Raw genomic sequence first — 15,929 nt, 5'->3', positions numbered from 1 at the left:
TCTAAACTCCCCCACGACTAACGGGGATTTGGAGAGACTCCCTCAAACTCCCTCAGGACTAACAGGAGAAAACCCAAAATACATTAAAATTTCTCGAACTCTTCCACGACTAACCCCCTGTAAAATCTCTACTCTTTTGAGAGATTTGTTGTGAGACCAAAATACACTAAAAACTCCTTCGAACTCCCCAAAGCAACCAACTCCCTAATATTGTAGGGTTTTATGACTAACATGGAGTTCAAGAGCTTTTTTTAAACTCTCCAGCGACTAACAGATGTTTTTTAGGGAGTTTAGGAGACTCCTCTAAACTCCCCCACGACTAACGGGGATTTGGAGAGACTCCCTCAAACTCCCTCAGGACTAACAGGAGAAAACTCAAATACATTAAAATCTCTCGAACTCTCCCACGACTAACCCCCTGTAAAATCTCTACTCTTTTGAGAGATTTGTTGTGAGACCAAAATACACTAAAAACTCCTTCGAACTCCCCAAAGCAACCAACTCCCTAGTATTGTAGGGTTTTATGACTAACAGGGAGTTCAAGAGCTTTTTTTAAACTCTCCAACGACTAACAGGTGTTTTCTAGGGAGTTTAGGAGACTCCTCTAAACTCCCCCACGACTAACGGGGATTTGGAAAGACTCCCTCAAACTCCCTCAGGACTAACAGGAGAAAACCCAAATACATTAAAATCTCTCGAACTCTCCCACGACTAACCCCCTGTTAGGCCTCATTTCAAACGAGCCAATGACAAAAATATACAATATGGACTTCAATTCAATGTCAATTGCAAAACAAGAGTGCTGCCAAAAATTTGAATTTTTCCTTCTAGTAGTACTTATGTAAGAATATGACCATTCATTCTTGCACAGATGTTTTTCATCATGATAATTATATTCTTTCCTGCATTAACAAAAACTTCATTTCTAGTCTCTCATCTATGTCTATATAGACCAAAAACCTTCTTCACAGCAGATAAAAATATACTCTAATCTGTATCTTTTTCTCCTGCAAAATATGAGCATTTTCTAGTCTCTCATCTATGTCTATATAGATATGTACGAACCAAAAACCGTCTTCATAAAAGATAAAATTTACTGTAATCCGTGTCTTCTTCTTCTATAAAATATGAGCATGTGGAAGCATAATATGCATATACCTTCATGCATCATGGTGTTAAACAAGTTATAGCATCCACCCAGGTAAAAAGCTTATCAAGTCTTGTGCTGGGGCTGTAACATTCATCATATTACCTGTGTTACTCAAGTGATTGTTCCTGTAACCAGAAAACTAAATAAAATTATAACTAAAGAAAGAAAAAGACTAATCTGGATAAAATCATATTGCAACAGAACTAAAAGATTATTCTGTTTTAGTGTTATATTTTGTTGGAATGTAAAAAAAATTGTTGGAATGTAAGAAAGATGATATACCCGATTTGCGAAGAGGGACTGCACTCTAAAGCCTGGAAAAAACACTCTGATTGAACAGCATTTGCGTAATGATTGTATGAAATCTGTCTTTGTTGTTCACCTGCTTGCCATGACAACTGCAGTGCAATATCTACCTTATCTTTGTTAATCTGCTGCTGCCATTGTTGCTCACCCACTTGCCATGACAGCTGTAGTGCACTTTCAGCCTTATCTGCGTCCATCTGCTGCTGCCATTGTTGCTGACCCGCGTGCCATGACAACTGTAGTGCATTTTCAGCCTTATCTTCGTCCATCTGCTGCTGCCTTTGCTGTTCATCCATTTGCCATGACAATTGTAGCGCCATTTCTGCCTTATCTTTGTCAATCTGCTGCTGCCTTTGCTGTTCATCCGCTTGCCATGACAATTGTAGTGTCATTTCTGCCTTATCTTTGTCAATCTGCTGCTGCCTTTGCTGTTCATCCGCTTGCCATGACAATTGTAGTGCCATTTCTGCCTTATCTTTGTCAATCTGCTGCTGCCTTTGCTGTTCATCAACTTGCCATGACAATTGTAGTGCCATTTCTGCCTTATCTTTGTCAATCTGCTGCTGCCTTTGCTGTTCATCCGCTTCCCATGACAATTGTAATGCCATTTCTGCCTTTTCTTTGTCAATCTGCTGCTGCCTTTGCTGTTCATCCGCTTTCCATGACAATTGTAGTGCCATTTCTGCCTTATCTTTGTCAATCTGCTGCTGCCTTTGCTGTTCACCCGCTTGCCATGACAATTGTAGTGCCATGACAATTGTAGTGCCATATCTGCTTTATCTTCGTCCATCCCCTGCTGCCTCTGTTGTTCAGCCACTTTCCATGACAATCGTAGTGCAGTTTCTGCATTATCTTCTTCCATCTTTGTAAAAAGAAAAAGGTAACAGCCTATCAGATTCTACTAGTGCATAGGTTCAGTTAAAGCTTAATTAGCAACAATGAACTGAGCAAGTTGACTCCTGTTCATGGCATATCATCTATTATCTCTATATAAGATAAGCTCTGACGCAAATGTTTGTGACGAGTATATTGACATATATTACCTTCTTACTCAGGGTCTTATTAGCTTCCCGCTGCATTTGTTCCTGGGATACATTAAAAACAATGGTAAAACGGATTTGTATTCCCATTACATCTATATATGTAAAAACCTGAAACTGAATAATGCAGTTCGCATACCTTTTGTTGAAGCTCGGCAAGATGTCCAAACATAGATTGAGTCTACAAAAAAAACATACATACCCAATTTAATCAGCAGAAACCATAAAGCCCTTGGTTTAGATGATTCCCTATGTAATACATCATAAATTCGTCTCCACTAAAATATACACAGCAAGTACTTGTAACTAAATTCAGTATTATGCATGTAAGCACTGCGAGAACATGAATGACAACACATGAGAAAGTTCCTTTGTACCATGATGGTTTACCAAATACCTTACCTTTTCTGATCTGACCTGCTTTAATGTAACCTCTAATTGGTTTTCAAGTTGATCGAGCTCCTCAAACCTTAATGTTTCCAGACCTTCCCCTTGCAAGTTTCTATTAAAGAACAAGTTTGAAGTTATCATGATGAACACCAAGGTCCGCTTCCAAACTTAAGTTTTTTTGCATTTAGGATGTGGGAACAGTCAGAAACTACAAATCAATTCTTTAACAATCATAACCAGAATGAAATCCAAAAGATATAGAGCTCTATTTATTGCTCATTGTTTTTAGTTTGGGCAGTTCCAGCAGATTGGCAAATACCTATAATTTTGTTGTAGAACCTCTGCTCTTGCTTTTAGCTGCAAATAGTCCTGGAGGGCTTCATCCTAGAGTGGCACAAACCACAACAGGCACACTTTAATATATGCATACCAGAAATATCAACCAATCTTAAGCGAACGTAATGCAACACAAAATTTTGACAGCATAATAAACTTCTGGCAAGAAATTATCAATATGTTGCTTAATAAACATCCTTTTATATTAGTCTAGTAAATTTGGGGTTTATATTGTATACACATGAGCCATCTAATTGATAGGAGACCAGAACACACATTATAGTAAGACAAGGGAATAGACTTTTAAAATACCTCAATGTCATTGACGACAGGCTCGCTTGATACAGGTAAAATACCTTTGATCCTTTCATACTTCTCCAGCGTCTCCAACATACTAACAAAATTTAAAACATAGCACAGAAAGATTGTCCGTCTATCAATAGGATTCCATCGAGAGAACATTAACTGACCACACCATAATAGCATTAGTACACATCGAATATAAATTGAAAGACGAACCCATAATTGCATTAGTACACAATGATATCAACTAATCTGCATTGACAAAAAAAAGATGTGGTCCAACCCCATTTTTTTAATGGAAAAGTTCAAACTAAACAAAACAAATTCAGCTGATAATTGCAAGAATTTAACTGAATACATAAACTACAAATGAAGGGGTAAACGCTATTATAAATTGTACTATTTGTAATTCAAAATCAAAATCCATTATAAATGATGAAAGTTGAAAAAAACAATGTTGAATAATGTGACTCGAATGTGAATGGTCATGAAAGATGGAACTAAGTGTTTATAGCCTATTAATCACCACCACAGGCACAGATTAACAATGGGTCACTAAAACACAGAATGAATTGAACAGATGAAACTACAATTTCACATAATGTTCCCAAAAGTTGGGTGTCGTATAAACTACGAGACTACGTCGAAAACTTAGTATTACACAAATCACACCACAACTTCATATGTTGTCAAAGTACACATGATTATAAACTAGCTAGAAGGCATATCAAACCAAGTCCACCTCACATGGTAAAGCACAAACAAGCTACATACATACATACATCTCTCGAAGGTTAATAACCTTTGGTCTTTAACCAAAATCTTTCATACCATCCAGAAAATCTAATCGCATAATGACCTCCCAATAGTATCAAATCAAAAGCTGTAAAAAGTACAAACACAACACTTATTTGAGTCAACTTGATTGTGACAGTCCTTAGAAGAAAAAAAAAACGAACACAAAACACAAAACACTTTGAGATCTCACTCTCAAAAACCCACAACTGAAAAACAAAAAGGTAGGATCAAAATCCCAAACCGAGCTCAACCTAGCAAAAGCAGTACTCATAGTAAAAAGATTCAACTTCTTTTAATAAAAAAAATAAAAATAACAGAAAAAGAGAAATAAATAAGTACGATGTAAAGAAAAGTGTAAACCTTGAAGTACTAGAAAACTCAGAGAGTTTGCCTTCGCTGGAGAATATGATAAGAGCAACTTCATTTTCAGAATCATATGATAGATCACGAGCTTTCTTCAAAAGAGTGCTCTTTCTCCTATAAAATGAAAGATGTCTCTGCGCCTTGTCTTCAATCCTCTTTATATCTCTTTTTTTTCCTCTCCCTCGGTGCTGGATTTCTAGGTTGTTCATGTTTTTTCTTCTTCAGCTTTAGCTCCAACTCCAACAAGCTTAAAGGGAAAACGATAAGCCTTTTACCAAGTCGGTTCGTGGTTGTTTTTGTCTTGCTTGTGCTCTTTAATGTCACTTGCTCCAACGTCAGTATCAAGCTCAGAACATTCGTTTATCTGGTAGTACACGTGTCTCGACAACATTATATGGCTAGTACTATACTTTGTCCAAGAGGTCAAAGGGTGGGGTAAAATTTTACCATAATGCCAAGGGCTAGGGATAAAACTAGGTCTCACTGGATTTGGTAAAACTTACCGGAGTATGGATGGAGAAAGAGCCGAGGGTGCCGGCGATCCGACTCCTAAAACATTATTATGGATAGCAGTTGGCAAAGAGCCGAGTGTGCCGGCGATCCGACTCCTAAAACATTATTATGGATAGCAGTTGGCATGGAAAAGTCGGTTGGACATCTTTTGATGCTTGGATCATTTATTTACCTTTCCGAAAATTAGGTTCAGGCCCGACCCATGAATAAACCATAATATGAGGTCCTTAATTAAAAAAGGTTAAATCTAGACCCCGAATTATTAAAGGACATTCGTACCCTTTTAAATCTAGGCCCCGAGTTATTAAATAAAATTTAAATTTAGGCCCAAAATTGTTAAAATATAGTTTGATGATATTCCCACCACCTCCGACCACCACAGCCACCGCCAACCACCTCCGACAACCACCGTCACCAACCACCTACGACCACCACCGCCTCCTACCACCACCAATTACCTCCGACCACCACCGCCACCAACCACCTCTGACCACCACTGCCTCCGACCCCCGCCACCGACCACCACCACCACCTCCGACCACATGCATATTGCAAGTGTATCCGGAAGTTACACATGCATAAAAATTATTATGTATTCAAAAGTGTGTAACTAGAAGTTACACATGCATATGGCATGTGTATCCCAAAGTTACACATGGCATGTGTAATAAGAAGTTACACACGCATATGACATGTGTATCCACTAGTTACACATGCATATGACACAATTACACATCACGAAAAAAAATATACAAAAAAAATATGTATTGCTTTAATATTCATTTATAATAATTTTTTTGTTTATCTATTAATTGGCTGTTATTGAATTCAATAAACGACTTTAAACACTAAATATGTAAGACGAAACCTTAGAAATGAGCCACAAAATCCTCTAATTGAGATTGTTCCTTCCTTTCTTGTCTTCCTCATTACAAAATGCTTCCATATCTGTAACAAAATAAACATCCATGAAATTAGATTGGATGAACAAAAAGAATGAAATAATATTATAGAACAACTACAAGTAGAGGAATTAGGAGTTACACATTCATATGACTAGTGTAACTTGGAGTTACACATTGTATCATTAGTGTAACTAGGAGTTACACATGCGTCTGACTGGTATAATGAGAGTTACACCTTCATAACCTTTATATCCCATCAATTAGCAAGTGTAATTAGAAACTACACATCTAATTTGCATGTGTAACTGGTAGCTACACATCTAATTAGCATGTGTAACTAATAGTTACACATGCATCTCACTTGTGTAACTAAGAGTTACACATGTATCTAATCAGTCTAATAATCAGTATATCCTACCATTCTGTAATCTGGAGATAATGCATCATTATTATACATTGTTTGAGGCATGTAATTGAGATCTAAAATGTGGTTTTCAAGAATTATCATCTCATATGAAGGACAAATGATTAAGTCAACAGGGTTGAGCTTTTACCTCTGAGGTGGCAACGACACACTATTCCCAGATATATGAATCCCATGCTTCTTATGAAACAATTCATCACCCTGAAAATTGCAGCACAATAGTCAGTACCAGACAATACAAGATCCCTAAAATTTTCAAAGTGAAAACCAAAATCAATATCCGAATCTAAAAGCAATTCAGCACAAGAAACATATTCATCAATCTCGCAAATGGAAATCAAAACATGTATGCAACATATAATGCGCATCAGAAACTCTTGGCGGCATATTATCCATCAAAATTTAACAGCAAAAAGTATATAACAAAGGCATATCCTCACCTTAGCTCCAACTACAACACCACCACCACCACCGGCTCCAAAACCTGCACATATACCACCACCGCCACTTATTAGCCAGAGGAGATCCTTCATACAAAGAATTTCACTAACACAATAATGCTACTCAAGATGAACACGCTAACTGAAACAGTTGGGTTTCATGGTGCTTAGCAGGTACACATGTAATGGCTTATGTAAACGGCAGTTACACTTGCATATGGCCTGTGTAATCTCCAGTTACACATCCATATGCTTGTGTACTCAGAGCATATAAATTATCTTCATCAGCGCTAGAAACAGGGATATCACATAGAGTTGCTCAATAAATAAGATAAATGACACTTACAACATATGATGTATCTCAGCTTTAGCTTTCTCCTTCTCATTAAGCATTGGAGTCTAATGATCTGGACTTGACTATGCTCCAGAGTCGCTTTTCTGCATTAGAAACTGCTGAAACATTAAACATAATAAAATCATTAAACTGAAATATCCTATGCAACCACATGATATCATTTTTGCTCGTCTAATGCATAATATGTAATAGTTATATTTTCTCATTTCATGTCATACAAGTTTCGCAGAATACGACATAACAAACTTCCAAAAGAATGTACTTGCACGAAGCTATGGGACTGAACAAAGGATAAAACCATCTAGCAAGTGGAAGAAACATAAACTCCATCTTTCAAGTTTTCTTGAGTAATATATGTGGTTTTACAGCATGTGTAACTAGCAGTTACACATCCATATAGCTTGTGTAACTACTAGTTACACATCCATATAACTACTGAAATACAAGCTCAGCAAGACCAGTGACAAAGAAAAAAAAACTAAGCATTACAACACTATGAAAATAACCCATGTAAACTAGAGACTCTAAAAGCTACTACTTATCCAACCAACATAAGCTCAAACATGAAATTTTATGCTATTTCAATCAACTAATAACGGATAGAAGTTTCATATTAGGTTACATATGCATATCCCATCAAATTAGCATAGTTACACATCTATTTTGCATGTGTAAATAATATATACACATCAATTTAGCTTGTGTAACTAGAAGTTACACATCTAATTAGCATGTGTAACTACTAGTTACACATCCATAGTCTACCAATACTATGCTGGTAAAAAAGCCTTACACTGTGAAGTGGGAAACCTGGTAAAAGTTCATACACAAGAAAACTGTACTACATGTAATCGGCAGTTACATATTCATATATCATGTGTAATTCGCAGTTACATATGTCATAAGCATATGTAATAGGAAGTTACACATGCATATGGCATGTGTAAGCCGCAGTTACACTTCGGTGTTTTTAAAGCCATCTTACCATTGGGAGAATAGATACTGAGATGAATTGGATCGGTAGAGATAGATTTGGAGCGTCATGTCCCTTTATTTGTTTCATCTGTGATCTCCTATCTCAGAGCAGCTACATAAATATAACAGATAAGCATGTTAGATGAAATTTATCAAATTGGGTCAGTTGTATAAATTATACTTAAATTTCAGAGAATCAAATGCTTAACGAGGACACCTTTGTATATCAAACAACAAAATTAGTTACAATGATGACCAAAATTTGCAGAGTAACCAAAACAGACCTAGGACCACGTAAAAAACAGATTAAACATACTTCCAACATTTGCAGAGTAACCAAAACATTTGCAGCATGACATCGGAAAATGAAGTACCTAACAACCAAATAACTAAGACACAACCAGTGAGAAACAACCAAAAAATTTACCTCAAGAGCAAAACATTGGCAGCATGACATCTGAAATGAAGTACCTATAATCATCTTTATCAGTTGACTTCTACTTCTCAGCACTGCTTTCTTTCATATATGTCAACACATATGAGCCTGGTGATAAGGATGAATCAGAGCTTTCTAATTTCTCAGAAAAGTACAACAATTGAGCAATCAAACTCTTTTGTGATTCAAGAGTGTTTTCTGTTGTTTCATCTATAGCCACTTGGATAAACAAACTAACCAATGAAGCAGTTCTCATTCAATTTATCAATTCTGATATCACCAGTGCCTCCTCATCCTCCTAAAGAACCCCTACCTGCACCACCAACATCACCAGATCAGTTCATATGAGTGGATGAAAAATCAAATCAAATCTATGGGTAACAGAGACAATGATTCTTTGATACTGAATCTCAAAACATTATTTTAGATCGTAGCTACAAATTAAGATTTACGACGAATAGATATGGATTTTTTGTTCAAGTTTTTTAAAAAAATCTAAATCAAAACAACCAGAGTGAGTAGAAAATTGTAGATCTATGCTTCGATTTCAATTAGGATAGGTTAATTAAAAAAAAAAAATGAAGATATAGGTTCTGAAAACCCTAAAATCCTTAAGATAAGGTGATACTTATACGCAAAATCATGCTCATCTTTCCCATGATTAAGGATCTAAACTCTAATTAAGGATCAGATAATGAAATCGAGATTAATTTTCATTTTTTTTTCAAAATCATTAAAATCAAACCACGAGAAATTTGATTTCAACTCGAAATCGATTAATGAAAGCTTTAAAGGAAGATTAACTTACCTTTCAATTTGTTTTTCCTGATGTTTCTCTTCGATTTCTTTGGTTAATTATCAGACTAAACAAATCATCTGCATCTTCCGTAAGATCTATCTTTTGATCAGATTCAATAGATCTTTGACAGAAATGAAACTACAGAGGCATAAAAGGAGAAGATGCAATCAATCGTTGTTGTTGCAGTCGAAGATTTGATGAAGACGAAGAAGATTTGATGCAGTCGAAAATGAATCTCAGGAACCCTAGAAACCATTGTTCTACAACAGAGAGAGATAAAGATGAAAGAGAAAGAGAATAGAGAAATGAAAAGAAGCTTCTGGGATTCCCTTGTATAAATTCTAAAGGGCAATGTTGCCATTATTAAAGTTCGGAATAATTAATTATGGGCCTGATCTAAAGATAATTTGATTTTTCGGGCCTAGTAATATCATTTTATGAAAGTGTGGAGTTGAGGGTGGAGGATCCATTTTGTGAGGCTTCTATATGTTTGAACCCATATAGTAGGGGGTTCTAGTATTTTTCACTTTACCTTTACCTCTACGACTCTGCTAAATAATTGTAGATGCCGAAAACCCTATTTTTACATCCAAGAAACATAAACACATACCATGAAGTAAACAAGCAAGGGATGCACAAGAACATAAGATATACGTGGTTCGGTATGATTACCTACGTCCACGAGAGTGAAAGGATGATCTTATTACTCGATTTCAAGGTTACAAGGGATATGAATCACTAGCAAGCTCTCTTTTCTCACTACAAGCTCTTGGTATTCTCTCTTCCCTTACTGATCACTTGCCCCCCAGCTCTCTACATGGTTCTCTATTTATAGCTACAAGTGATGATACATCCAAGTTACGGTGTGTGTCGTGGTACATCTTCCTTGAGGTCCTTCTCGGGTGGTTGGTGATGTCTCATCTGAGGTGTAGGGCCGAACCTAGTGATGTCTTTTCCCGACGTCCATCCATCCGATGTAGATTTATGAGTGTAGACGATGTCACCCTTGATGTTCTTAGACGAGTCTTGCTTTGACCAGATTCTCCTTATCTTCTCAACTACTCCGTCAGTGCATTTATTTCTCTTGTACTCGATGGCTATCTCTTCAGTCACCTCCGACCTTTACACGTATTGTCTTCACGGGTTCCCTTGGTGTCTCGTTTCTCGTGCCAAGGCCGGGCAAGATGATTTGGTGCTTCACACTTCATCTTCTGTTGATGCTTCGTTACCCAGGATTTCTCCACCTGTACGTGTGGATTATTTACACCTACATTTATGCCCCTTCTTTCACTCGTGTGATCGACACGAGGGGAAGAAACCGCTTCGCCTTCCACGTCCGCTGCCATGCCGTTTTCATGCCATGGTGTTCCCCATTACACTCGTCTTTATAACCTGTCTACCTTCTTCTCCGGTTACAATCATTGGGGCTATAAATTCAAACCATAAGCCCTTGGTTTTTCACTTTTTCCTTTCCCAAAACTTGCATTCCCTTTCCTTAGTTCCTTCTTCCCACTGCTGCTCTGATATTCCTTCGTCTTCCGAATCTTTGAGAGCTTCAACCATTTTTTGATCCTTCCATTGCTTTCCCCTTGCTGTTGTTGCGATTTTTGCCGTTTGTTATCTTCTTTGGTTCGAGATTTCTTCCCAACAGTTCTTCCATGGCTTCTTCGACTCCCTCCATGACAGAGAAGAGGTGTGTCAGTTATACCTTTTCTGATGATGATGGTTTTTCCGTTAATTCTTTGTTTATTGTTGACAGCCCTTCGCACCATGATTATCGCGCCCTTAACTATATCCTTTCTGACGGTTCTCATTCGTTTTCATGTAGGAATGATAAAAGGGTTGCCAAAGACTTGTATGATGAACAGTTCATCAAGCAGTTAAAAGATGATTTTGATCTACATGGTTATGACATCAAGCTCTTATCGGGCCAAAGAGGTGTTTTGAAAAAGAGTGATGTCATGAATTTCCCGCACTCAGCCGAGGCGACCGTCATCACCAAGGGTCAGTTGGAACTCAGACTGCGATTTCTTTTGTATGATCCTAGCCGTCCCTTCATATATGAAGTTCTTTCCAAGATCTGACCGTCTCGTGCTTTAGCCCAATGGAATGGTAACACTTTCTGTATTATGTCCGAGTGGGAGAGGCGAGGACGAGGCGAATGCTCTGTTACTGAGTGATCAATCTATGATCCTTTTGAGGCAGGCGACTATACCCCTGCCAGTTTTGTTGCCAACTCTCGAAGTGGAACTTCCGCTAATAGTTGTCTCACCGGTTTTGCTGCTAGTCCTCATCGCCATAAATCTCTCCCCGAGGGTGTTAAGAAGCTCTTGTTGGATGAGGATCCGGAGAGAGGTACTTCTAACAAACATGCCCGCCACACTAGCGATGTTGCTTGGGATCGGGTCCCTATTGCTATTTATGGTCCTCTTCTGAGTGGCTGATTTCTTCCTCCAGCCGATCCCTATCCATTTTGGGTGGTTAACGTTGATTGGGTAAGTTGCTTTGTCTGTTTGACTTTGTCGGCCCGGGTATCTAGATGAGTCATGTTTTGATCTTTTCCTGATTTGCAGCCTCAGTCTCAAAGTAGCCAATTTAAGGCTTCGGTTTCTAAGAAGAGGGATAGAGGTCCTGGAACAGGAGTCGAGGGAGAGGCAGGGAAGGTAACAAATATACTGTTCTACCCACTTTACATGTACTTACCCCTATTTGTTGCCTTACATGGATCTAACGAAGACTCATGTACATAGATCAAAAGCTGATAAATGAAATGTGGAGAGTGTTTCTGCGGCCGGTGGTGAGGATCCCGATGATCGGCTTCCCTTGTCTCAGTTTTTGAAGAAGTCCCCTCAAAAATCTTATGATGTTTCTTCTACCGTTGTAGGTGGTAAGTCTAGTGGGAAGGGTAAAGAACTAAAGGTCGGTGAGTCTGCCCTAGGGACAGTTATGCCCCAGCAGTCTGCTGATAAAGGTGTCTTCCTTGCTGATGGTGTTGTGCTTATATTGTCGGATGGTGAGGATGATGATGATGCCGATCTTTTTGACGAGAAGGACGGGGCTGGTGGTGCGGGCGAGGAAGAGCCGAAGCAGATAGACAAGTCCGCTGGTGATGGAAATAATGTTGTTTCTGAGGGTCTGGAAAATGTTTCTCCTGGAGGCGAGTTGTTGGAAATCGTGCCTCCTGTTGTTCCTGCCCCGAGTTCGGGTCAGACTACCTTCTTCAATTCCCTAGGGGATCTTACATCTCCCGATTTTGGATCCCTAACCGACGAGGAGATGATCCAGGTTGTATCCTTGTATTCTGTTGGTCTGAAGGGCACTTTCAATCAAATGGTGAGTGAACGTTCTTGTGTTGTGAATAAACTTTCTTAATCATATTGTTGTAACGTGGTTAGTTCCTTATGCTATGAAGTGCGATGTTCTCAGGATGTCAATAGGCAATTTCTAGATGCGGCGATAAGGCGGAAGGAATTAGCAGAAATGGAGAACCTTCGTCTTGAATTGCATCGAGAGCAAGAGCGAGCTCGAGGACTAGAGAAGCAGATAGTCGAGAAGGTATTTATCCAAAACCGCAGTCGCTATGATTGATTCCATAGTGCCAATATCCTGAATTTAGTATTATCTTGTTATCCGAGATGTCTAGTACAGATGCCGACGCAGCTTCTAAATATCGTTTGTTGAAGAGAAAATTGGACATTGAACTGAGCCATGTTGATAATCTACACCAAAGAATTGTGAATAAAGACGACAAGATAGATCGAAAAGCGGTCGAGCTCGAGCAACTTCGAGATGAGCTACTTCGATATCAGAGATTTGAGTATGTGCCTGACGAGATGGACAATCTTCGGGTGAAATTGTCTCGGGCCCAAGGGATTGCTTCCGAGAAGACGTTGTTGGCTGACAGCTTGGAAAGTCAGTGTGGTAGGCTGAGATTTCAGATTAGGGACTTGCATGTCGATCGTAAACGGATATTGAAAGAGAAAGACACTGCAGAAAGGTATAACCATGAATTAAGGGAGAAACTTCGACAGTTTGATCAGGTATCCCAAAATCTGGAGTGGGTTCAGGCTCAGTTATCGGGTCTTTAGTTGGCACGTGATCGACAAAAGGCTAGCTGGAGCGACCACAAAAAATATTGCCCCACCAATGAGTTCAACGAGCAACATTATAATGAGTTAACTGCTAAGATCTCGGCCCTTGAGTGTAGTTTTCTTAAGTCCGGGGAAACCGTTAAAGTAGTTTTTCCCTTGCTTGAAGGTGTTGATGCAGGCGTTGTGTTATGTTTGTATTTTGATGTTATGATGTTGTTGCCCCTATCACTAATTGTATCTTCTCAACTGCAGTTGAACAAGGGAAGGTAAAATCTTTGGAGGAAGAGACTGTTCGGCTAAGGGAGAGGGAGACCCAACTACTTGGGCAGGTGGCTACTGCTGAGGTGGCATCAACTCAACTGACTCGGGATCTTGCTTCCGAGAAGGAGAAGTTCAACACCGATATTGTCGCCAAAGTAAAAGAAGGTGTGAAGGCGGTTATGGAGAAGAAACGGGTCGATGTTGCTGCTAAGAAGGCAGGCTCAGGATTAGTTCCTCCAAAGGCATAGGTAGATATTTTGTAGTGTTGCGTCACTATTGAGCCCTTTGCATTGGGATGTAATTCGCTTAAACACCATTATCTTTTTCGACAATTTTCTTTTAAGGGGTGTTGCGTCGCCAGTTGGTTGTTTTCAGATATTTTCATTTGTGTTGCGTCGATCATACTTTGGTGTTTCTATATGACATGTTAATGTTTCTATGCACAAAAAACGATTTACTTAGTTAGTATAAATTCCATTTCTGTCGAACACACTCAACAGGGAGGGTCATCGGGCCCAATGCCATATCCCGATTGAGGCATCTCATCACCGTCATTTTGATCTAGTGGTAGGGTATTCAGTCATTCCTAAGTTTTATTGGCCCGATATCCCCAAGGAGTTATCAATTAACTGTCTTGGGCAAGTGATATCGGCCACTTGCGATGGGAGAAATGTTGTATACTCGACTGTCGGGTACTCATGCCCCGACAATCGTCCACTGGTTTCCAACCACCAGGGCCCTTAGACTACCTCGGCACTTGCACACTGCCACTGCCCCGAGTTCGAATAGCCCGTCGAGTGTAAGACACCTCGGCACTTGCACACTGCCATCTCCCCGAGTACGCATGTCCATTCGAGTGTAAGTCACCTCGGCACTTGCACACTGCCGTCGCCCCGAGTACGAATGACCATTAGACGTAATTGTCACATTCCCTACCCCACGTGGATTTTTAAGGAAATAAATGACAGAATATGATACCTGTTACACACCTCTCATGGGTGATATAACTTCAGACGCCTAGCGTTCCATGGTCGTGGTTCGGGTGTTCCATCTGGCTTCAATATCTTATAAGCTCCTTCACCAACCTTTTTCACAATGGTATACGACCCTCCCCATCGTGCCGCTAGTTTCTCGCCCTTCCTGTCACGCTCTTAGGTGGGTAGCTCTTTCAATACCAATTGCCCGGGTTGAAATTCTCTCGGTAGAACTCGTTTGTTGTACTCACGTTGTAATCTTCTTTAGTAATTTTCCATTTTTTGTAAGGAAATTTCCCTAGTTTATTCTAAGTCATCGAGCTTGGCTAGAATTAGATCCGCCGATATATTTTGTCTCCACGCTTCGGTTCTTGTTGTAGGTATCATTGCCTCCGTTAGAAGAACAACTTTTGTCCCATATGTTAGCATGAAGGGTGATAAGCCGGTTGCTTCCCTTCGAGTAGTCCTGTAAGCCCATAGAACGTTGTAGAGCTCTTCACACCACTCGCCATATTCTCCATCCAGCTTCTTTTTTAGGTTGTCGGCTATGGTTTTGTTTGTGATCTCGGCCTGCTCGTTACTTTGGGGGTAAAGGGGTGTCGCCTTGCTTTTTCAGATGTTGTAGGTGTTAAATAGTAGGTCAATGTTCTTTCCCTGTAACTGTTTTCCATTATCCGAGATGATTGTTGCTGGTACGCCAAAACGACGAATGATGTGTTCCCAAATAAAATGAAAAACGTCCTTATCTCGAATATGTTGCAGTGGTGCAACTTCCACCCATTTTGTGAAGTAGTCAGTAGCCACGATCAAATATTTTCTATGTCCCGACCCGACATGTAAGGGTCCTACAATATCGACCCCCCATTTGGCGAAAGGCCGAGGGGCTAATCACTGAGTTTAGAGTTACTGCAGGTGCATGTATCTTTTTTTCCAAAATTTTGGAATTCATTGCAAGTTAATGCCATATGTTTTGCATCTTCGTTCATGTAGGGCCAAAAATATCCCATGGTTTTGGCTCGGGTTGTCAAGATCCGACCCGAGCTATGATTGCCCGCGGCCCCATAATGTAG

At 39.4% G+C, this 15,929-nt stretch overlaps 1 protein-coding gene across 4 annotated transcripts; it reads right to left on the bottom strand.

Annotated features, from left to right (window-relative positions):
• Nucleotides 1-813: 813 nt before the first annotated feature.
• On the bottom strand, nt 814-4,928 carry LOC113275766 (MADS-box protein EJ2-like). 4 transcript variants are annotated; one of them, XM_026525329.1, is made up of 7 exons: nt 4,684-4,928; nt 3,535-3,616; nt 3,206-3,270; nt 2,899-2,998; nt 2,636-2,677; nt 2,500-2,541; nt 1,819-2,318 (listed from the first exon to the last, which is right to left on the bottom strand). In XM_026525329.1, the coding sequence occupies exons 1-7, from the start codon at nt 4,893-4,895 to the stop codon at nt 1,845-1,847; spliced, it is 1,017 nt and encodes a 338-aa protein (XP_026381114.1). In that variant the 5' UTR covers nt 4,896-4,928; the 3' UTR covers nt 1,819-1,844. The 4 variants fall into 4 exon arrangements, with proteins under 4 accessions (XP_026381118.1, XP_026381114.1, XP_026381115.1 ...); XM_026525330.1 differs by having other exon boundaries at nt 3,535-4,408; nt 4,684-4,821; XM_026525331.1 differs by having other exon boundaries at nt 3,535-3,687; nt 4,684-4,722.
• Between the last annotated feature and the right edge of the window lie 11,001 nt (nt 4,929-15,929).

This window comes from Papaver somniferum, chromosome 4, assembly GCF_003573695.1.
Source record: "Papaver somniferum cultivar HN1 chromosome 4, ASM357369v1, whole genome shotgun sequence".
NCBI classification, from domain to species: Eukaryota; Viridiplantae; Streptophyta; class Magnoliopsida; order Ranunculales; family Papaveraceae; genus Papaver; species Papaver somniferum.
Note: the sequence above shows the minus strand (reverse complement) of the source record. Positions and strands in the feature narration are given on the sequence as shown.

Coding starts and splice junctions, on each gene's coding strand:
- LOC113275766 (XM_026525329.1), bottom strand. CDS start 4,895: ATGAACAACCTAGAAATCCAGCACCGAGGGAGAGGAAAAAAAAGAGAT. Junction 2,999..3,205: donor GTTCTACAACAAAATTATAG/GTATTTGCCAAT, acceptor GTTCTTTAATAG/AAACTTGCAAGGGGAAGGTC. Junction 2,678..2,898: donor AGCAGGTCAGATCAGAAAAG/GTAAGGTATTTG, acceptor TTTTTTTTGTAG/ACTCAATCTATGTTTGGACA.